General features: G+C 36.8%; 1 protein-coding gene across 1 annotated transcript in view; it reads right to left on the reverse strand.

Moving 5' to 3' along the window:
* Positions 1-3,561: 3,561 nt before the first annotated feature.
* CDH2 (cadherin 2) overlaps positions 3,562-23,350 on the reverse strand; it is a 118,755-nt gene continuing 98,966 nt past the window's right edge. The window contains exons 14-16 of the mRNA XM_027452186.3: positions 22,971-23,110; positions 12,225-12,389; positions 3,562-4,978 (exon numbers count right to left, since the gene is read on the reverse strand). Of these exons, the coding sequence (XP_027307987.1) occupies positions 4,772-4,978; positions 12,225-12,389; positions 22,971-23,110 (512 nt within the window). The 3' untranslated portion in view covers positions 3,562-4,771. The remainder of the gene's footprint in view (positions 4,979-12,224; positions 12,390-22,970; positions 23,111-23,350) is intronic.

Genomic DNA, 23,350 nt, shown 5'->3' on the forward strand with positions numbered 1-23,350 from the left:
TCTCCATTACACTGGAAACAGCAGCTTGGCCATTCCAAAAGCAGCAGGGTGGTTGGAGAGGACCTTGTGTTGGTTGATCAAAGGGGATGATGCTCTTTCCCTGCCTGTATTCAAGGGAAGTACCTTGAATCCATGGAAGTGCTTAGCGTGTTTTACCTTAGCCATGCTTTTCTGTTTCCCATCTGGACTTTGTTATTACATGGAAAATTCATCATTATTGATGAACTCTTTATTTTTATTTTTATTTTTTTTTCCTGTGGCATATATTAAGCAAAGAGCAATTATCCTATGCTTTAGAGAAACTCCTAGGAAAGATCCTTGCTAGAGTAAATAAAAAGAAGAAAAGCTTACTTAAAAGAAATGAAAAAAGGGCATTGTATGAATGTAGACCATCTCTGGCTGAATGAGGAAAACCATGTGTATAAAACATACCGTTGTGGATTGTGTATTAATGCATTTAAGTGACTGCAGCATCTTATTTGAATAATTAATATTGACTGAGGTAACAGCAGACAGGTACTCTGCTTTCACACTCCTGACCCAGAAAAGTGAATTTGTTAAAAACATGCTACTTCTGCTCCTAAGGAAGCTGGGAGTAGCTGTCTAAGATAAGAACAGGCAGTAGCTCACCTGTGACATCTTGAACGACTACTGACAGATTTGAGAGACCCTTTTGGCAATTTGTGTCCCATCCCTTATCAGAAAACACTTTACCTTGTGTGTTAAGGTGAATGGGGCCAAGGCGGAGTAAATATAAACCCTCTTCAGCACGAGGAACTTGGTAGGGTTCCAGAAATGATACGTACCAAAAAGCAGAACTCCCAAGAAGCAGTCTTCACGTGGTTTTTAAAGCAAACTTTGCTACTTTGGCACCAAAAGAAAGTAAGTGGCTGTCTAAAATGTTTTTGTTTGCAACTGAGAAACATCGTCTGTCTGCAAAGCAGTGCAATTCAGACACTAAATTAAACATCTTACGTTTAAAATTTACATGAATTTATAAACATTTTATATAGCAGAGTCAAGAAAGACAAAATAACATGGAGTAATGGAAGAAGGCAGTGCTTATTGTCTGCCTTATCAAACTGATTTATGTGGGTCTTTTGTAATTCAGAAAGATCACAGTGAGTTTTACAGCCAGCTTGTAACAGTGCTACAGCACAGCCAGAGCGGGCATCAACACCAATAAAATCACCAGTTGAAAACTCAAGTACTACTTAGTTCAGCTACTTGGAGGAAGTGTAAGCATGGTTTAGACTGTTATGGGATGTGTATTAACATCCGTCACCAGTACTTGGGAATCCCTGAAGAAACACAGGAAGCTAGTTCTACTTGTATCTGAGGTCTTCTGTGTCCATTTAAGACATTCATTCCCAAAAAAGACCTTTCTCCTCCTCCTCTTTACAGACCCTAAGTTCAGAAGAACATAGTCCACAACAGACTATCCTTGAAAGGAAATAGAAACTGGAAAAGCTGAGATGGAAAACCTTCTGCGGCTTTACTTCTTGACAATAACTTCCCTTGGATACAGTGTCTACAAGGCAGAAACAGTACATATTACCACTCAAGTTAATTTCCAAAACAGGCAGCCAGAATTTCCCCAAACAACTGCAGGGTCACAGGTTGGCCATCCTCTTCCTCTCAGTGTAGCCCTCTGAGCATATTAGACTAAACCTGTTTCCACATTTCTGTAATAGCAACAAACCTAAAGCTCAATGAACAAGGGTCAGTTCAAACATTTTATTTTTCCTTGTAAACATATGAGATACAAAAAATGATTTCATTCTATTCTATTATTTCATTATTATTTCATTCTTCATTCTGTTTAGCAGATCTAACACTGACCTAACACTAGGTTTGAGAACCACTGCTAGAATTGCAAAGCTGCTGTAGACAGAGTTGTAAGCCTGTCTGATCAAGACAGAGATAAATGGATATATTAATACTCAAAATGCATGAGCTCCTATTGCTGTCCAAAAGAGCTGAGTATTCACAAAAGATGACATCTACTGCATTTAAACAAAATAATGCATTTAAACAAAATAATGGGCTATAGTCAAAACTGGAAGTCTTTCACAAACCTTTCTGCCTCCTTATCTTTTAGCATTTAATCTCAATTAAATTTGTCTAGCATTTCCAATTTTTTGGTTCCAAATACCAAAACCAACAGAATTACTATGCTTAAAATACATTTTTGTATAAATTACAGAATATGGAAAGAAAAACAAAAAACAACATGCTAAACATGGCTTTTTGCTTAACATGTATTCACAGTTTAAATCCTGCCTTTTATAAAATTTTCCTTACTTAACTACGCATAGCCAGATTTTCAATTGTGCATCCCACTCTATTTTTTCCCCCACACCACTAATTAATATGGAAATAGCTTAAAGAAGCTCATTGATAATTTTGACACGTTACTGAAAAAATAATTTTGTTTTCAGCATCATGCTAATGCATGAGGTAAGTAATAGCCAGGTACGCAGACACTAAAGGGATGTATTCCAATCTGAGAGGACTGCTGTCTCTAAGCACATTCACTGGCATCATCAGGAATAAGAGAAAGAAAGGAAACATTCCTATGAAAAGCTCAGTGAGGAAGAGATACCACGCTTTGTAATTATCGTCATATGCAGTGTATAATGCACTCTGACTCATATTTCAGGATTCACCTCTGGAAATCACAGTCACATTATGTAAATGAGGGTTGGAGTGCTGAGGAAGCACTGAAGTGGCACCATGCTGAAGAGCATCACCCACAGACCAACTGCCTTCCAAGCCTTCCCAGCGCAGAAGGCTGATGCACTACTCCTGGGGCCTGGATCCCTTCCCGCTGCTCCAATTCTCTCAACAGCCTGCGGAAATGTGGTGTTTCTGCTGAGTTTGGGCTTCACACTGTTCACAATTAGGCCCTTAACGAGCGTAAATGTAGACATTAAACCTGAGCAGATTGTTGCAAGTGAATGAAGGCAGAATTGCTGCACCTACTGTGCTTGCTTTGTTTGCAAATATATCATTTTAACAGGTTAGAAACATGACTAGTGATGACTAATCTCCTAAAAGGACTTTATGATAAAGTTCCAAGACTGAAAGCATTCTCCTTGAAGGACATGCTGTGACCTGCACAGAAGTTAACCGGGGATTTGCCTTTACTTCAGCATGAGAAAGTTCAGGTAGCAGATGACTGCCAGGACCTCTAATTTATTCGTGTATGCAACCAGTAGCATAATCATAAAATCATTAAACTGTCAGTCTAGAAATGAGACAAAAATGATGCAGGCTTTGTTATTTAGATAATATACATTAAAGCTAGTCATCTAGATGGATCTGAAAGTTTTGAATTACCAGAAATGGCACAGATCACTTTGCTTCACGTGAGAACCTGCCTTCCAATTTTGTGCCAAACTTTCTCCTATATGCAGCTTATTTGTAGTCCAGCAGTATTACATGCTAAAGAAATGCACATCTCACACAATTCAAATGTGCTTTGTGTATGTTTTATTTACTATAGTCAGGGCTGCCCAGGTAGGAAAAAAAAAAAAAAAAGCCAAACCAAGCACCAGATCCAAAATTAGCATTTTATTCAGAACGTTGGGGTCAGAGGTGTATCATTCATATTCTGGTACACAATACGGAGGCAAAGCTGTTCTCAGAAGTCTCTCCAGTTTGAAAGCTCCTTCCCCCTTCCTTCCCCACCCCCAAAACATACTGTATATTTACTCGTGCCACCAGTATTAGGCCAACTTCCCTCCCCCCTTTTTTGGTACAAATTATGTAAAACTTTTGTGCTAAGAACTTTTCTCCCTCCCCAAACAAACAAAAAAAATAATAAAAATAAAAATAAAAAAAATATTGAGTACTCTAACTACAGTTCAACAATTGAATCAATGTCACTTGTTTTCAACTTGTTTTGTAAATACTTTATCCATAACGAAAGATATAAACATGCAAAAACCTGAATCCATAGTCCAAATAATACATACACATGTTCTGAAGTTTCTGCACTTCTCCACAGACTATGCCAATAAAACATTATGTACACATACCATTTTTACAGTGAAGTGGGAAAAAGTACTAGAAATTAAAAAAAAAAAAAAGAAAAAAAAAAGTGTACATGGATTAAGACCGAAATGTGTCTAACATTCTAGCGTAAGGAAAAAAAAATCAATTCTGCTACAAACTGGTGATATGAAAACTCCCTTTATTTGCAACCAGCTGCATAAGTTTTAGAATTTTAGTGAAAAAAAATCCCCTAACATCTAAAACTAGAAGTAATGTACATTGTTCCACCTCATGGTCTTCTCTCCCAAATAATAAAATTGTTCCACGAGGATTTTTTTTTTTAAGTTTTAATCTCCTTATTTTAATAAAAGCAATGCGATGTAACAAAAGCATGTTGAAGCATATTGTGATTCACCTTACTCCTCCCCACCCCAACATATTTTGTCTCTTTAATGCATCATTTCATAAATCAGTACCATTAAAGCCTTAAACATAAAACTAATTCCGATCTGAAAAAGGTACAAAAAGGCACATAAAATCCCAGTGCTTCTGTACTGTAAAATTCAAGTGTAACTGAGCTCAATATTTTTTTCCAAACAGCATTGGATCACTGATATTCCACGGAGCCCAAATTGGTTTGCAGCCTATGCCAAAGCCTTCAGCAAGCACTTGTGCTAGTAGACTACAAAGTTAAAGCCTAGCTTCTGTATGCTTTTGGGGAATATCAGTTGAAATGTTTGTACTTGTCCAAAAACAAAGTTCACTTTGAAGTTCAGTCATCACCTCCACCGTACATATCAGCAAGTTTCTTGAAACGTGGGCCCCAGTCATTTAGGTAGTCATAGTCTTGCTCACCACCACTACTCGAGGAGTTAAGAGAGCTCAAGGATCCAGCAGTGGAGCCACTTCCTTCATAGTCAAAGACTAAGAGGGAGTCATATGGTGGGGCTGTAGGGTCATTGTCGGCTGCTTTAAGTCCCTGTAATCATGAAAGGGAGAAAAAAAAAGAAGTAAGTTTTGTATCAGAGAGAGGCAGCAAGTAACTGGAACATTGCAGTGCTGTTATCTACCAACCACCGCCTGAGAAAACCAAGTTCTTGTTTGTCTGTGGTTCATGTCAAGCAGAACAGGATTCACTGACGGGTTTCCAGCATTAAGCACTGGACATTTTGAATGTAACTGTACATGCAGCTCTAACAAAACTGTAAGAGAACATTACTACACAAGGAACAATAATAAATATACACTTTCAGAGCTACACAGCTCACAACCTGAGGCATGAGCAATATGGGACTGGTTAAACAGACAGATGGGATAGGAAAAAATATGCATGTTTGCAAAGATTTTCTTTAACAGCCATCTCACATGGCCAATAACATATCCACTGACATCGCTGGCCTGCAGGTCCATCTGTGTGTGCCAAAAGCCATATTTAGTCAGTTCTGCAAAATTAATGTACCTCTGTAGACTGCTGTGTGAAAAAGATACAATATGTTGGCTTAGCCGTATATGCTTTGCCACCCATAGATTCTATCTGCTCTTCATAAAACACACACAAGAAAAGACATCAAAGCCAAATACATCACTAAAACCATTTCTGTTTCTTTGTTTAAAGTAGTCATGTTATCAACGCACAAATACTGGGTCTTCAGTAATTTTAAACTTCTACTCTTTATGGCTGAATAACCTAAACTAAAACCAAAACAAATTAACAAGGGACAAGTAGGGAAAGAACGACACTTCTTCTAAAGAAGATAATTTTCCCTGTTTTCTTACATAGGTGCAAACCTAAACAATAAATTTAATTTTAGTATATGCAGCAATTGCTCTGTGGCGAGAGACATTTATTCTGGGAAGTTACAAGTTGAATATAACGGGCTGCAGCCTGAAGTTAAAAGTGAAAGCAAGCTCTCTTGTGTTTTTGATTTTTCAACGTCACAGTTTCTTCCACAGGATTAGCAATGATTCTTCAAGATCTTCTGCACTTTCAAGATGATCTACTCTGGCAGACACCAATGAGGAATAGTATGACTGCCAAAGTTCTTGAAGGCTTAGATAAGACTTTATGTTGCTCACTGTTAAAATAATTTTAACCAGTGCTATTTGTGCCAATTTTCTTTTCAATTGGTTGTCTATTTCTTTAAAGAATCACATCCTTACATTCATTTTTTGAAGGATTAATGTGCATCCTTTTAATTATTTAACATATTTTCTTTATACAAAAGGATGTTTTTCTCTCAATCACGAACTGTTTAGTCTGAAAGTGATGTAATGGAAATAGCTGTTTTTCTTCCTAGATATATGCTAAAATAATACCATTAATTAAAGCATATAGTATTAATAAGAGAATCCTGATTTCTATCACCTAAAATAATTTAGAAGCGTGAAAAATGTACTAATTTTGCAAATCAGTGCTGGAAAGGCCCAGCATATTTATCAAGCTAGCAACCTCCATTCAAGAACATACTTTGGACTTAAAATGATCATTTCACACATGTAACAACATCAAGCAGGCTATCAATAGCCTGCACAAGAAGGATAATTTTGAATTATCTGATAAACATAATTCACGATACTCATTATCTTTCTCTTTGGATTTTTCCATCATGATGGCCACAGTATGGACAAATAATTCAAGATTCCTAAAATGCAACAGCAAGCAAGCATTCTTCCCCTGTTCAGCTTCAAAGCTTGAAATAGTTCTAAGGCTTTCTCTCTGTTTCTGCTGCTGAAGCAGAAATGCAACTAAACTTCTCAGGCACTAGCTGGCCTTGCAATATTTGTACCTTCCCTTAAGCTTGGTTGGGGTGATGGAGTCCCATGCTTTTCGAACACAGGTGACAGGGAAGGAGAATAAGCTTGAGCTTAAGGAGTGCTACAGTATGAATCTCAGGTGTCTGTGTGTGAAAAGTCATTTACAAAGGTGTTTTGGAGAGGAAATGTTATTTCCCTGATATTCAGCCTAGGAACAGCCAGCCAAACATTGGATTCTAATTTATTAAAATCAGTGAACAAAGTATTTTCCTATGTGACTGCAGAAATTCTCAAGCCTGTCAGCTATCCACACCAAGAAGGTAGGCAACATCCTTCTGCCTTTTCTTTCCACAGGGAATGTTGGCTTTTTGCAATTTGCTGCCAGGATTATGATAGCATTTAAAATTAAAACTGGTTTTGAGCTACTGACTTATAAGACAGTAGCTCACTGTTACCCCACTGACAAATGCACTGTTTCAAAGGTTGCTCTTACTGTGTAACCCATTTTATTCAGAGAGCTATGGGCCGTGTATGGAAGCACTGACTCAACTCCACAGCCCAAGTTACAATGACAGTTGCCCCTATTTTTTGGCCAAAAATTCCTCAGACTCACAGTGTAACAACTGAACTTAGTCTTTAACTCTTCAAAAGATAACCAAGTTCTCTGCCATATTTGTATGGCAAGTTACATGGTAAGATAGTGAAGGAATACTGTAGTGGTGTTTTTTTACATTACTCTCTGCTAAGCATATTCTCCGAACATACTCAGTGCACTGCTTTGCTCCACTGCTGGGTTCTACAGCATGTCTGAAGCTGGAGATGCTCAATGTTAGCTTAGGCAATGAAATCGGCTTATGAAGCTCCTTGCGGTTTCAGTATTGCCACCTTTCTGCTTCCCTTTCAACAGGTGGTACCACAACGTGCTGTATTGGCACGACAGAGAAGGCAAAAAATGGTTGCCAAGAACTTCTCATTTTACTGAAATGTCATTGTCAACCACTTCTAAAAAAATCCCTCAGTCTTTCCCAGATGTGCTCAAGAATCTCAGAACAGTGGATTTCTTGTAGTTATTTGGAATACAAGTTCCTGAGCTGAAAACCCAAAACTTTTATTATAAAGAGCAGATTATTCAACAGCTGAATTGCTGAGACACATGCTTAGTTCTCCATCTTTCAGGAGGATCAAATCACATTTCTTTGCATTTGTTATACTTGCAATGCACAAAAGCAGACACAAGAACAGCTGATGTGAAAACGAGTAATGTCGTGACAATACAAAGGAGAGCTTGAGACCTAGAGCAGACTGAGTAGCAACCTCACTTTTTCCTCTTCCTCCTTTACACATTTTGCAGAGGAATAGGAAAGAGTACAGCAGTGTCTTGACTGAGGAACAATGGTAACCTTAAATTATGCTTGCTTGGTATGTGCAGCATCCTTAATTTGTCTCAAATCAAGGGAAAAAAGAACCCACAAAATCTCAAACTAACATGAAACTTTACAAAATCAGAGATCTAGCACTTCTGTTTTCATTAATCCTACTACTTAATCAGGTTCAACTAACTTTTGATGAGAACAGAAGAATAGAGCCTTACCAGGAAATATGAAAGACTGATTCAATGTTTTTTACTTGACAAGAGGAAACAGAAAACATACAGCGACTTTTATTCTGCTTAGAGGTGCACTGTATCAATAACCATTTACTAAGAATGAATTGAGGGTCCTCCATGTCCTCGTGGGATGAGACCTTTAGTTTGTAATTTAAATTTAATTTACCTCAGGCTATGTCCTCTATTGATTATAAATATATTCTTAGCCACAAACTCTCCACCACAACATAATTTGTTGTAGAAAAAAGATTTCTAAGGACGGCATAGGTGGTTTTTGAAAACAGGTTTAACAAAGCTTCTGCAAACAGGTCTGATTGATACTGTCCTGCAAATCCCAGCTATTCTAAGCATTAATTATGCTCCACAGTCTGCAGGTTATGTTTTAAAAAGCTCAAAATGGAAAAAAAAAAGTCTACAGAGGATTCTTAATAACACATGACTTATTTCCCTGACTTGTTTGTACACTGAACTGGAAGAAAAGAAGGTTTTTCCCTCCCCCCTTAAATTAGAGATTCATCTATCCATTGAAATAGACAAAACAAGAAAGTCCCCGAGGTCATTTAGCTTATGCCTGCAAAACATATTTTGATTATAAAGGCACCTTTGGAACGTTCTTATTTTGGAAATTTCATAGCTCTGTATGTGTTATCTTAACTTTATAAGTGTTATAAAAATAATTCAAAGTTTTATCATACTTGTAACTTGTTTTTCAACTGAGAAGTCATTAGAACACTACAAAATACTTATACTTACATACTTCTCATTGAGTTAAGTAGATTTAATACAACTGATGACAGCTAGAAAGTAATATACTACAAAAACAAATTAAGTACTTCCGAAGGGAAAGAAACAGAATGACTCACTAGGTCTTTTTCACATTTTGTTTCTATGACTGTGTAATAGAAGTAAGAGGAAAAAAACACCCCATGCTTTCTCAGGTGATGGTAGCTAAACCCTCTAGCATCTGAAATGAATGACTATGGTTCTTTTTTGTCAGAAGCTGGAGTAATTCAGTGGCCAATCTGAACAATACTAGCTCTGTGTCTGAGTTACTGGTGAGCATAGCATTCAACAGACTAAATTAATTCCCACACGTGGGCCAGCATCCCAAAGGATCAGACTGATCAGCTACTCTGGGAACAGAGCCAAGTCCTCCAAAAGACTGGACTGATCTCCACAAAGCCTTGTAATCTTTTCAAGCCAATGGGGTAAATGCAGACTTCGTTACCGAGGTCCTGGCAACTGAAAGGCAGCCTCTCTCTGTTCAGTTAGCAACTGGGCTAGTTTTGCACATGGTATGGGTTATGGCTGACCAAGGAAAAAGTTATGGCGCAACTGGTAGTTACAGAAGAAGTAAGCTTTTTGCCTAATCATGTTAAATTTGGATGCAGAGGTAATGAACTTGCCCTTTCTTATCTTGCTATTTTGTTTTCATAGCTTGGAACAACTTCTGTCTGAGCTGTCCTAAGAAATGCCTGGTACAGGTTTTACCAAAGGTATTTCTATAATTTACTCTATGTAAAACAGAAGAATTACCTTTTTTTGTTTTGTTTTGTTTTTTCCCTACTGAATTACCAAGTTGGGTATATCTTGCAAGGGTTGCTGACAATGAGCTGCAGGTGGAATTGTCTGAAGGGAGGTTGAAAACCTGTGCAGTCTGAATGTTTATGCTCCAGACACTGGTAATTTGGAATGTTAATTGTAATAGTAACTACTATAGTAAAATGCCATTTTTTTTTCTCCCAATAGACTTCTTAGAATCACATTTGCCACAGGAAATTTTAATATAACACAAATTAAGATAAAACTGTTGTGAGGAAATAAAATCTTCATTTTGCTGGGGCTTCTGGCAAAACTGAGCATGAAGAAACCTTGGCTGCAACTGTCTGCTTCAGAGTGAGTTAGGTGGAATGCCCCATAGTAAAATGGAAATGAAATCCTAAGAAAGACATACCTTATGATATAAATAAATGGTTGAAACACAGAATATGCCTCAGATAGTTCCTTTCAATCAGAGGATATAATTAACTCACAGCTAACTTGAAGATAAGAAAATTGCCATGCTTTCTTTAATTTCATATATAATTATAGGGTTAATTTTATTTTAGAGTCGATGATATTATTTACATTATTTTATTATATAAAAGTAGCTCGAAGAAGCCTTCTCTTTTAGGTGATGGGCAAAAGGAAACAAAAAGAAAGGTATTGACCTAATACAAAAGAAGAACGTAAGAAAATGATTCTCAGCTTGTCAGTACTGTGATTATAAACATACTGAGTTAAATCAGGACAGCACCTACTGTTTCTACATCTCCATGTACACATTGATGCTCGATTCTTCAGAAGTGACAACATACTGAGAAGCAGCATTGCAAGAAAAGCTTGCTGAGTAATTTGTAAGTCACAGGAGGCTGGACAAACCTCTGCCCCTTTTCTGGCTTTCCAGAAATTACCCTCATTCCTTGTCTAGTCTCTGTAAGAGCAAACTCTGCTGCATGAAAAGGAAAATCAAGATATTGAGGTGTGTTCTTCAGGATATTGAGGTTAGCGTTCTTCCCTGCTGCTTGCCTGGTCACACTCATGTAAGTATAGGATGGGAAAACAATCATCTGGAAGAAGATGGAAGTTCTGGTGTGTACATTGTCTTGGCCAGCAACTGAGGTTTCTTATTCTCCCATTTGTCCACTGTTTTCCAGAAGCCAATAATAATTGTAGTATTTAGAAGTAAAAGGCATGCAAAATCCTCTTTGTTGAGCCACTTCTTTCTAATACAAGTATTCCACAAACCCGAATACTCTTAAAAACACATTTAACTGGAACAGCTTTCTGCTGGTTATCTCCCTGTAGATACTTTAAAATTGCTTCGCTGTATACCTTATTAGGAGCAAACTCAATTTTCTGCAGCTTTACTAACACAGAAGAAAGTGTATTAGCCTGATTTTTCTTTAAAACAAACAAGAATAAACATGTTTGCAAAAACAGTTCTCTGCAATACTTGCCCAGCTGTAACTGCCGAAGAAGATAGTGAAAATTAGCATAATTAACTACTACTACTCATCTACAGAATACAGAATTATTAAACGATAATTTACAACTTAAAAATAATCTAAATATTTGTTTTCCTGTAATTAATGAGAACAAGAAATGAACTCTACTATCTCAAGTTTCACAAAACCAATGATTTAGGACTGACCAGTAATTAAAATAATGAAACAAGTATTTGTAGTAGTATTTCTTTTACAACTGTGAGCAATCTGTATAATCTGAATCTAACATTTATCTTTATTAATTTGAAGAATCAAAGGTAACACAGAGACTTTTAAAGCTCTATGACAAGTATTAAAAACACTTACATAACATTTAATTTAGCTGCCCTGCTCACTAATCGTATTTGATGGAATTCTTTTGGTCTTATTGAAGGTAAAGAACTTCCACTGTTAATCTAGATTCAAAGGGTAATGTACAAGGAAAATGAGTATGAACTTCCTCCATTATTAAATTACTCTGAATTAATAAATGAATTTAGGCTAAACTATAATTTTGTTAGTCTATTTATTACTCGGAACCCACAGAATAATCCTGCTTGGAGATACTGTGGTTGCGGCTGATAACGTATTATGAATGTAATTAATACAAATATACAGAAGTTAATTGATGTATCTTCTCTTTCTGTTTGAATGAGTTAATTAAATTTGCCCACACTTCAAAAGAACATATTTACTTAAATCTAGCAAGACAATTTTAATTGTTTAAGTAAGTTTTAAAAAGTTACCATGTTCAAACGTAACAGCTACTCGTGCAGAGCACAATTAACAAAATATAAAAGCTTATCTTATCTTAGGAGTAAACTCTTTCTTTCCTTTACCTCATTAATGAAGTCCCCAATGTCCCCAGGATGAGGAGCAGCTGATCTGACTGGATACTGAGGTTCTGCATGGATTGGCCTTTCATCAAGACGTCTGATTCCAACAGGTTTGATGGCATCTGGTTCCACAGTGTCAGGCTGTTGAAGCTGGCTCAAGTCATAATCCTGCAAAATATGAAGCAAAGAGAGTACGTTAGGAGAATTTTAAACAATATCTGTCAGGGGAAACATGAACAGAAAAAAAAAAAAGAAAATACAAGGAATCATTTCACCACAAGTTCTATTTTCAGGATTGTAACACTGAGAGTAAGTCTAAAACATTGTTATTTGCATACCAACAGGATGTTATTTGATTTATACTCCCTGAACCTACTGTTTTGATTCTATTCCATCAGATTTGTAGAGCTTCTCATAAATTTTCCATTGAGAAGCAAGGATTTGAGTAGTACTATTAAGAGACTAAACACTTTGCCTAGTAATGCTGATTTACTGCACAGAGCAAAGATGCCAAATCCAACTCTTATTTTTCTAAGCAAATAAATGCCAGACATTCTTATTCTGAGAAAGATGCAAGCGCACTGCTCTGAAGCGTTTTTGTAATACATTCAAAGAATGAGTTTAAGACTCCTTGCTGATTTCATGTGGCTTCCATAATATGAAAGCCAAAGGGGGAAAAATGTCATAAGAAGTACAAAGCTCCTCAGATTTGGTCTTAATTCTAAGCATTTTCTAAAGATTACTTGTGGATCTGTTCATTAAGTACTTGATGCTGCAGTTTCAAACTCTGGCAGACTGATGAAGCTAGCATAGCAGTATGAATTTCAATAAGCAGTATGTATGTATATAAAATTTTTAATTAGAATGTTTATGCATTTAAGATAGGTATGTCTGAATACTTTTTGCACAGTGTGATGCACTTCAGCATTGTAATTCACCTCACTGTTGTCATGTCTAGAAGGTAGTCACGATCAAAGACGCTTTTGCACAAGACACCAGTAAAAATGCCGAACAAGGAACTGGGCTCAAAGGCTTAAACTAAAGCCATCCACAAGCTACCCAGCAGACTGGGGCTCATGCCAACTCAACTGTATGCCTGACACCTTGCCCCACATATAACCCAAGCAGTTGAGGGGCACTCTAAATAACCTATCCTGTCTTCAGTTTCTATTTTTCATCAGTGATTTCCTGGTAAAAATCATATTTGTAATGTCATTTTGCTGGAAACTGTCTGTGCAGACAATTACGTTTTTATTGGTTCCTAAGTGACTCCTAAGGAAGAAATGCAAGTACAAGCTTCTGCTGTCACTTCATGGGATGTAGGTCTTTTTGAGAGTATTACCTACCATGACCCCCAAAACCAGATTTTTCAACAGGAGGAGAAGTCTGTTGACAGCAGTGAAGGGTAGCTTGTTGGGTGAACTTTAACAATTAAATCACTACAACTTCTAATTTGTTACTAAGGTCCTCAGCTGACTGCACACAAATATATACTCAAAAAGGTGGAACAACTTCACTGAGATCTGAGAAAACAGCTTTATATATTTTAATTAAATTACAAATTCCTTGGGGCAGAACTGCAACTTCAACCCTTCAGTTCGTCATGCACCAAACAGGGTAAGTGATTTCCATGAAGCAGTATGGATTGGAGAAAAGTAAACAGAACTCCTTACCTTTTCCCTTTTTATTATGTAAAATAAATCAAAACAGCTTAGAAACACACTATCAGAAAATACTATCGAACAGAAAAGAATGTACTTTTTAGAATTTATAAATACGTAACGAGTGTTTTTCATATCCTCCCTAAAGATAAAGGTGCAAAACACAAACGGGGATAATTGATTGATTTTTTTTTTTTTTTATTACTAGGCATTTTTATATGGATGAATTTAAACAGGTATGGTCAAAGAAAAATACATTAAAACCAGGAGAGCCTCTGGTCATTTCAGTTTTATAGCGATAAGATGTTTTCTTTTTCACCCATTCCTGTATGCAAACAGCTCTCTCTCTGATTAGTGGTCATACAGAAACTAAACAAGTTTCTAAACAGTACTAAACAAGTCTGACAGAGCCTTCCACATCTAAGGCCATTCTCCTGTATATATGCAGTTTGAGACATCTCCAGGCTTTATAGCTACAAAGACAGCAAAGATTGCCATCCTCAAGGCAACAGTGGTGCAGAATGTCTCCTTATGTGGACTCCCACTTTGGATTTCCTTTCTAGGGTAATTTATGACACTGCCTTCCAGACTTCTATCAGAGGAAATTTATTCTGCAGGTCTATTAGTGTCTGGACAGGAAGAAAAGATCCATTGTGCTTATTACCACAGACTCTCAATTCTCTTGTATCATTAAAATCAATACCAACTGTACATCAGTCAGGTATGGCAAGTCATCCACCATCTCCCCAAACTGGCTTAATGCTGTACAAACACAGCATCGTGCAATGTCTCCAGCTGTTTCAACATTCTGTCTGAAGTCAACTCTACTCAATTACTGCAAAGAAAAAGAAAGAAATATGTTTCAAAAGAGCCAGGGCGTAAGCTATTTAGGACTGCTGAAATTCCATCTCTTTGCTCAATGTTGCATTCACTGCTAGATAAATAGGAAAACTTTTCCTGTATTTTCTAAAGCTCCTGAACAGACTTTCAGGTTTGTCTCAAGCTGAGTTTAACATAGTTAACTGCAGAAGTGACAGCTTAAAGGAAAACTGTGCTGTATCAGAGAGAAAACAAAACATGGTGGGTTAAGTTGGGACAGCTAGCCTGGAGCAATGGGTCATTATTTCTACTCTTATTTCAAGATCACAAGTCAACACTGTTTTGTCTTAGCTCCTGCCTTCTTCCATACAACCTGCTCATCATTTAAATCTGTTGAGGGACTGAGGAAGAAGACTAGGCCCTCTGTTGGAAACATACCTGAGCAAAGTCTGACAGCATCCAGTTCATATGGCTGCCAACTTTTGTCAGAGGCATTTATTTACTTGCTTCTGTTGTTTAGCCCTAACTTCATTAATTTTAGAATACCTTTCCCTTCCTTCAGTTTGAATTTGAGCAAATTCGTTCAGAGGGTTTGATTTTTTTTTTCTTCAAACTTCTGGATAAGCTCAGTTTGTTGATGGAAAGAAGCAGCTAATACTAGATTCTCTCTATTGGAACATAGCTAAAGCCTGTCCATCTCTGGCATCACTATTTTACTTCTTGCTGAAATAAATCCCATCATCTGTACTGAAGCAGAAAACCTTGTTTTGATTTGCTTTTGGTTTATAGAAAGGAACTAACATCAAGATGTGCTAAAAGAGCATTTTATCAGAAGTTACAACTTCTGATGAAATTTACTGATAAAATTATATAATATATATAAATCAATATCTATCTATATATCAATATGCATCAATATAATTAATCTCTCAAATCTCCCCTACCCCAAAACCAGCCCAATTATAAATACTGACCTTATTAACTATTCACTTAGTTTAGACAGCTTTAAGCAGAGGCTTATACCATTACTAGCTCTGATCTTGTATTCCTGAAATGTGAGATCCAAGGCAGACAAGAGACAGTACTAAATATCAAAACCAGCTAGTTAAACCCTACAGACTAACTACCTTACCAGATGTGTAGACAGAAGGGTCCAAAACTTCTGAAAGCTTTTCTTTAAAACCTCTACACAGTAACTGGAAGGATAGTCCAAGTATTTCAACTTGAACAGAAGAAATGTCCAGAATAGAAGAAAATGCAATTGAAAATCCAATTTTATATTCCCAGTAATCACTGATTTACAAAGAAAAAGAAAATGCGGTCTTCAAAGTCTTTCCCCTTAAACAACTTCCTCTTGTGCAAGGCAGCTATTCATTTAACAATGCTTGAGTAATAATCCCTCATGCAGCAGTCATCAACTATGGCCGTGGGAGAGAGATACCTTAAAAGAAGTACCTCATTTCCTGACTGTTACCAGAGTCTACAATCTCTGGAAAGAGAAGAGGGAAAAAAACAAGAAAAAAGAAAAAAAAAAAAAAGAGATTATCCAGGAAGTGGAATTAGTCATAAATTTCTAGTTAACTTTTTTTTTTTCCCCCCTCCTTCCTGGATTAGCTGTTTCAATTATGTTTAAATTTTAGAAGTTTATGGCAAAAGCTTTAAGTGTATTATGCTAACTAGACCTGCTCAATATAAATACTCACTGAAACTTAAAGAAGAATTCCAAACAACAGATTCAAATTTAATAAAACCATATTTTGTTATGCATATATGGGATTGATCCCCCCTCCCAAGACATCATATCCATCCCCGCATCCCCATGGAAGAAATCATCAATTTAATTGTCACTAGGTTCACTTACTTTGACTATGACAGCTGTGAGAGACATTCACTGGACAAAACCAGCTGTAGTGGTCTAACCACATGTAAAAATGCTGCTTTACATTATCAGAAGTTTTCATTTCATGCATCCATTTTACAGGATGATACTTTAGCATAAACTCAATTTTATTATTGTGTTAGGGGAACAGAGGAAACTATGACTTGAAGTACCAACAGATAAAACACACATTCTGCTTATCCTCTGTGTTGCAAAGACAATTTCTGTCTACTCCAGTACAGAATTGGGGTGGAAGGAAGAAGGGAGGCAGTATTTTATATAGGTAAGTGTTCCACCTTTAAAGGTCTTTTAAAAACAAATAAAAGGAAGTAAAAAACAATCTTGCTACATGTAACCATCCTACTCCAAACCCACCGAAGTGGTCCTAAGGCGATATTGCCTGAGTTCTGCAAAATGCTCCAAACCCCCTAAATCTTACATCTGCTGAAATAACGGAACTTCCAGAAAGGCAAAGCACACAGGTCTGACTAGATGCAGACTGCAAGTGGAAGACTGGTTAAAATGCCTGCACTAACAGTTGTTCTTTATTTGCAATTCATTTTTTGATTACTTTCTGCCGTAGTGCTTTTCCTATTTGTTTTTATTATAGACACATCTGGAGCATTACAAGTTAATCATTTTTAAGGTAACCAAGAAGCTCACTTGTCTTTTTTAATAATAAAGAAGGTGGAAGTTAAACCTGAGCTGCAGATAAAACACAGTAACAGGCGCAGGTTATAGGTAGGATAAAATAAAATACAAAACAATTTTGTAATGGCATTATGGAAACATTTCTTTTCCTATGATGAGATAAAGATTCACCAAGGAATGATAATAATTCCTCCACAGGAGCACTGCATGAGTCAGTCATTCAAAAAAAATCAACTCAATGTCTTACTAAGCAAACACTATTCTCAAAATAACTTCCTCCTAATTATAATATTGCAGATACCTAGGGATATCTTAACAACAGTTATTTCTTTCATTATCATAAAATATTTTCCAATCGTAATGTAATGCAAAATAAAGGTTAAGAAGTGAGCGTAAATGATCTGAACACTCAGGATGGTAAAAATAAAATACAGTCATATGGATTTATAATATTGATTGAGTAGTTCAGAAATATTGTCGTTTTTACAATAGGTTGTAGCAAGATCCAGCATACAAAGCTAATGTAATTGTAAGATGCAAGAATCCAGAAAGTTACAATAAGAAAAGGAAAAACTAGCACCACCCACCAACAAAAATCCAACAAAATCCGATGGATTATTCAATTTGTTTTTATCAATGACTCACAAATGCTAGAACAAAACTATATTTTTCACGTCAGCAATCCCTGTTTGAATTTAATCCATTCACACATAAAAATAGTCCATTACGTTTTCATGCTATTATCATCTTTAAAATAAGTATTACTATTTTATTTGTCTCTATATATAAGGTGAAATAAAACATGACAAAAAGCAAAATATTGACTCATGTCTGAGCAGACTGTAAGGAAAGGCAATTTAGGAAGAAGCAAGCAGAGCTCTTACTAAGAAAAATACTTTGAATAATAGTAAAATTACTGTTTTAGATAGAAACTCTTGTACTGAAGAGGTGTGATGGTCGGATTAAAATACCCGTTCAGAACAGCTGATCTGCAAGAGTTTCAAGGCGTACCAATTGCTCTTGCAACTTGCTTCAGCAGGACCACTTGCATAACCGAGTACTACTAAAATTCAGGAAACACCACAGAAATGGGCTTAAAGGAAATGTGAGGAGCACATTCTGTAATTTATTACAAAAGATATATACAAAAACAGTTAAATGGAAGAAAGATGTATGTGAGTTATCAGGCAGTAAGCATCCCCAGTTGAACACCCGCCGCCTCCACATAAATCACATAAACGGCCTGAGATGTGGTAAAACGAATTAGTGATGTTTATGGGTTGTGATCTGCTATCCTCGTGAACTCTGCAGCAGACATGGGCTAAGTGCTTTAACACTCAGACAACATAAGGTTTTGGTATTTTGAACTGACAATAGTGTCACTAGTTGAGTGCACATCGTGTCAGGGGGAGAATATTAGTTGTTCGTCTCTCACACTTCCCGTTCGCTAACGACTACAGGCTCCAAATCATGTTGTCCATTAATAATCAAGACTGTCACTCCCAGCTTCTGAAGGTGTACTTAAACTTGGTGTATCTATCCATTTCAGAATATAGCAAACTGCAATGCCCCCACCCCAAATTGCTGGGTTAAACATTCGGATGGAATCAAAAACACAAACCCTCCCCCCAAACAACAGGAAAACCAGTCCCACTGACTCCTGTGGAGTGGTGATGACTCAAAGCCACTCACAGTCTAGCTCCTATAGTAGTCAGGTAGCCAGATTGTTAGAACTGGAACATATTAAACAAAATCCTGGGAAGAATCACAGACTTTCTGAAGCATTTTTTCTCCCTCTCATTCCTCCCTGGTCTGCCCCCCCTCTCACCTCCTTTCAGCTGTTACAAAAGTGATCTTTCCTGGTACCAGGAAAAAATGTTCTTGTCTGGAACAGAATGTGTGCTATACAGCTGTCAGAGACAATTTTTCAATCCACATTTCCAAGAAACAGAATTTTAGGTGAAAGAAGTCCAGAAAACAACTATTTTCGACATTGCTCTGCAGCGGTGCAGTGGGGAGTAGGCTACCATCAGTTCTGACAGACAGCTGTAGAGCTTTTCTGGCTTAGGGAATTAAAAGCATTTTTCTCAACTGTGGTGGAAATCGCATAACGCTGTATAGATCATTCCAGGCTCGAGGAAGACAACGAATCATTCCAGAACATCAATTTTCTTTACAACCATTCAGCTTGTCAGTGAGAAAAACAGGCTAAGAAGGCCTCAGATCAGATTAACATGAGACTTTCAAAGACAGAGTAAGTGGATCTTTTATGACAAACTTCGTATCAGAATTTCTTCAGAATTCTAGCTTAAGGGAAAATGAAAAAAAAAAAAGCACACAAAAAACGCAAGCAGGAATTCCACTTTGCTGCTGACAGCAGCTACGACTCAGAGGAACAAGCTGGAATTTGGAACTCATCAAATTTGTTACTGGATACACTGTTCTGATTGCATGGACAACGTGTTTGAAAGGTACATGCTGAACATGCTTTAGGAGTTTCTCAGTCTGTCAAGATAGTTCAAAAACGCAACTGTATAACTTCCTAAAAAAAAAAAAAAAAGACAAACAAACAAACAAAAAAAAACCCTCTAAGCAAAACCAGAAGTCTAAAAGTAATTTGGTTTATGATTCTGAGAGTCTGAAGTTTATCACTTATCTTGGGGCCCTAACAAACTATCTTCCTGTCACCTAAACATGTGGCATAAAGAAGATGATGGTGAAGCCATGCTATGTAATGTATAATCATCTTCACATATTCATTCAGAAGAGGAGGTGATTTTAAAAAGGTCTAGAGTAATTTGCTTGTTATAAACAGTAAAAGGAATTTTAAGAGGTAAAGATTATGAAAATATCAGAACTTAACATATTCTTTGCTTTCACTAAGACTCACAAGAAGCTTTGAGCATATCCTTTTGTTTTGCTGCATGATAAGACCCTGTGCTCCTGAGTTACCCTAGGCACTGCCTTCCACCAGAGCTGCTTGTTCAATCAGTGCTGATGGTTTTGGGGACAGCGCACCAAAAAAAGTTAATATTGACAGAGCATTTTACTCTGTCATTTGCTGATGCCTTGTGGATACAAGGTTGACGTGAAGCAATTTTTCTTGATTTTAATAGAACAGTAGCCCTATGAGGCCTCATTCTGAAAATAGATTTTGATGCAAGTCTTATATGCTTTTTTGGGAACACTTAGCTTTGACACTTTAACACATATTTTAACTTTGACAAAAATGCAAAGGTCTTGATAGCCAATGCCTATTGTCTGCAGTGTTCTACAGACAGCTTTCCTTGTACACAATTTTGCTAAGCAAAAATGAGATTACTACTTGTAAGGAACTTCTTGATACACTCAGCTTAATATACAATATACTTAGTACTTAAATTTCATATAAAATTACGTGCAAAACCAAATTAATCTGAATTTTACATGGCAAAATGTCAAACCAAAATAAAGTTAAAGCAGCTCCCTGAAAAGAATATATTGCCATCATCTACTGCAGATAGAAAATTAGGTGCCTATGAAAAGTTTGTGCTCTCTATTCACCCACAGGCATAAACTCCTAATTTTTGAGCTCTGAGAGAAGCTTATCCATTTTTTGCCTACACAATTGTCTTAAAACATAAGTGGTTATAAAAGCGTGCTACATTTTGTGGGTACTCTTACTTTCTGTTCCTGTGACATCTCTTACGTTTGAGTGTACAAAGGCTTTTTTAGCTCCTCAGACACTAACATTCTACTACTCAATGGATCAGGATAGGGACCAGTGTACCTGAACTATGTGGCTGATAGCTATGATAATTTGCAAGAACAGCTTTAAAAATTATCTAAAGAAAGCAAGTAGGGGTTTTGTGGCTAAAAATCCTTCTATTTTTATGAAGTCCTTAAACTTCCTCTTGTCTAGGTACTTCATCAACTCATTGTGAGAGGAAATATTTCTCATTTCCCATTTTTTTACCACTTTATTGCTTCTCCACCCATTGACAGTTCTTCCTGCATGCACTATGCTCATTCATAGCTGCGAAAGGCTGCATTTATGGACGGTTTATACCCTGCTAAATCTTTACTGTGTTCACACGTTATCTCCTGCTGTGTTCCCTTGACTAATTCTCTCATGGAGACAGCACATTCACTTCAGAGGAGCACAGTGCACAACGGATGGAGGAGAGACTTGAGCACTATTTCTAAACTATTAAGTATTTTTCCCTTCTCTGTGCTGTTGCTACAAGTCTTAAGATTTCTGATCTGCAACACAACTTCTCCCAGCACTCTTAAAGCATAACCTGTATTTTCCTAATGAACAGTATATGCTCTGAAAACTTTGCTGACTCTGTCCTGAGGACCGTGTGGTCAATAACTAAAAGCATAACCACATGAAAATTTCTAAGCAGATACTCCAGGAAATTGTGTGTGGACAAGAGCTGGAGATGTGAACTGGAAAATTAGTTCTCACAGGTCTGAATTTTCTTAATTCTTTTTCATCTTGTAACTCTTCTGTGCAGGAACAGATGTGCAAACTGGGTAGTTCTTGTACTCAAACCGTATGCAAACAACTGGAATACACGCAGTCTCACAGGGTTGCCTTTAATTTGTTAACATAAATGATTTTCAAAAACTGCATAAGCTGAAGTTTCCTTTGCTAACTGCTTAGAATGCAGTTAAACTGCAGTTAAACTTAGAATGCAGTTTACTATGCAGAAAATCCAGGAAGTAGGAACAGTACCTGGGGAAATGCAGGAAGCCTGGAAGTTGTAAGGAGAACACCAATTTCAGACAAACAAACAAAGGAGAAAAGAGAAGCTATACATGTATGTATCAGTGAAGGGAGACACTTTTCAGTAAACTGAAGCACTGGATGGATGTGACTCAGGTTATGTGGAAGAATTATACTTAATTTTTCAAGGCTTTTTACTGGAAAATTTCTTAGGCTGTATTATATGCACTGTTCCATTCGTAATTGTTACACTTACTTTTACCACTAATAACATGCATAAATCTATTATTTGTCATGCTCATAAACACTTAATAAACCTCCTCTGAAGGAAAGAAACCACACTGCTTGGAAATTCACTAACTCAGAGAGAGAGAAAAAAAGTTTTTCTTAGCATACACACATCACTCCTAGTTCTCCAACATATCAACAGTGGTTCAACCAGAGGTGATGCAAGAGTAAATGCATATGGCACCTGCCTGGAAAGGTATTTGAATAGACACAGATGTGCAGTGACAGCTACTTGAAACATAAATACTTTCCAAGCTGAAATCAGCCAATCTGTCAATAGCCAACATTACCGTACATACAGAAAGGCATTCACCCAGGACTAAAGAAAGGTCACATATGGAATAGACTATTATATTAGACACTCTGCACTAGTGATTCTGTACAAAAGGATCCCTGACAAAGAATGAAGAAGGTTTACAGACTGCAATCTGAGGAAATTTTAATTGTCATTTAAATATAACTGCCTTAGTTGGAATATGGCCAAAATACCATGACTCTTTTACAGCGTGTAAGTGGGCAATACACCAGATTTACAATACTACCCAAAAGACAGGCAATTCCTACCTCTGGAACTCCAAAAATAACATGAGAAAAATGTTTTATGTCATGCTTTTAAAATACTACTCGTCTTTGATGTTTAATGCACAAATTAGCTACTTATTACAATCCGTCAATGGAAACAAAATAAAGTGCAGAGTGAAGCATGAACCTATATGTAAAAAACATTCATCATTTCTCACCTGATCTTCTTCTCCACCACCTTCTTCATCGTATTTCAAAATGTTGTCCCTAACATCATCTTCTGGATCAATCAAGAGCTGCTTGGCCTGACGTTCCTTATCACGGCGCTTCATCCATACCACGAACATTAAAACTAAAACTATGTGGCAAAAAGGGAAGACACAAAAACACATTGTGATTCTGAAGCACAGCCATGGAAAAATGTGCAAATTTAAACCACACTACTACTACTGTTTCTGACTGTTCTCAACAACACATTTCAATAATACAGGATGGATTTTTATTTTTAAACTTTGAGGAATGAAGCTTAAGGAAGAGATGTTTAAACTTAAGCTACTGTAAGCAACTTGATTTGGAAATCGGTCAATCACATATTCCT

The sequence above is a fragment of the Anas platyrhynchos genome, chromosome 2, assembly GCF_047663525.1.
Source record: "Anas platyrhynchos isolate ZD024472 breed Pekin duck chromosome 2, IASCAAS_PekinDuck_T2T, whole genome shotgun sequence".
Lineage (NCBI taxonomy): Eukaryota > Metazoa > Chordata > Aves > Anseriformes > Anatidae > Anas > Anas platyrhynchos.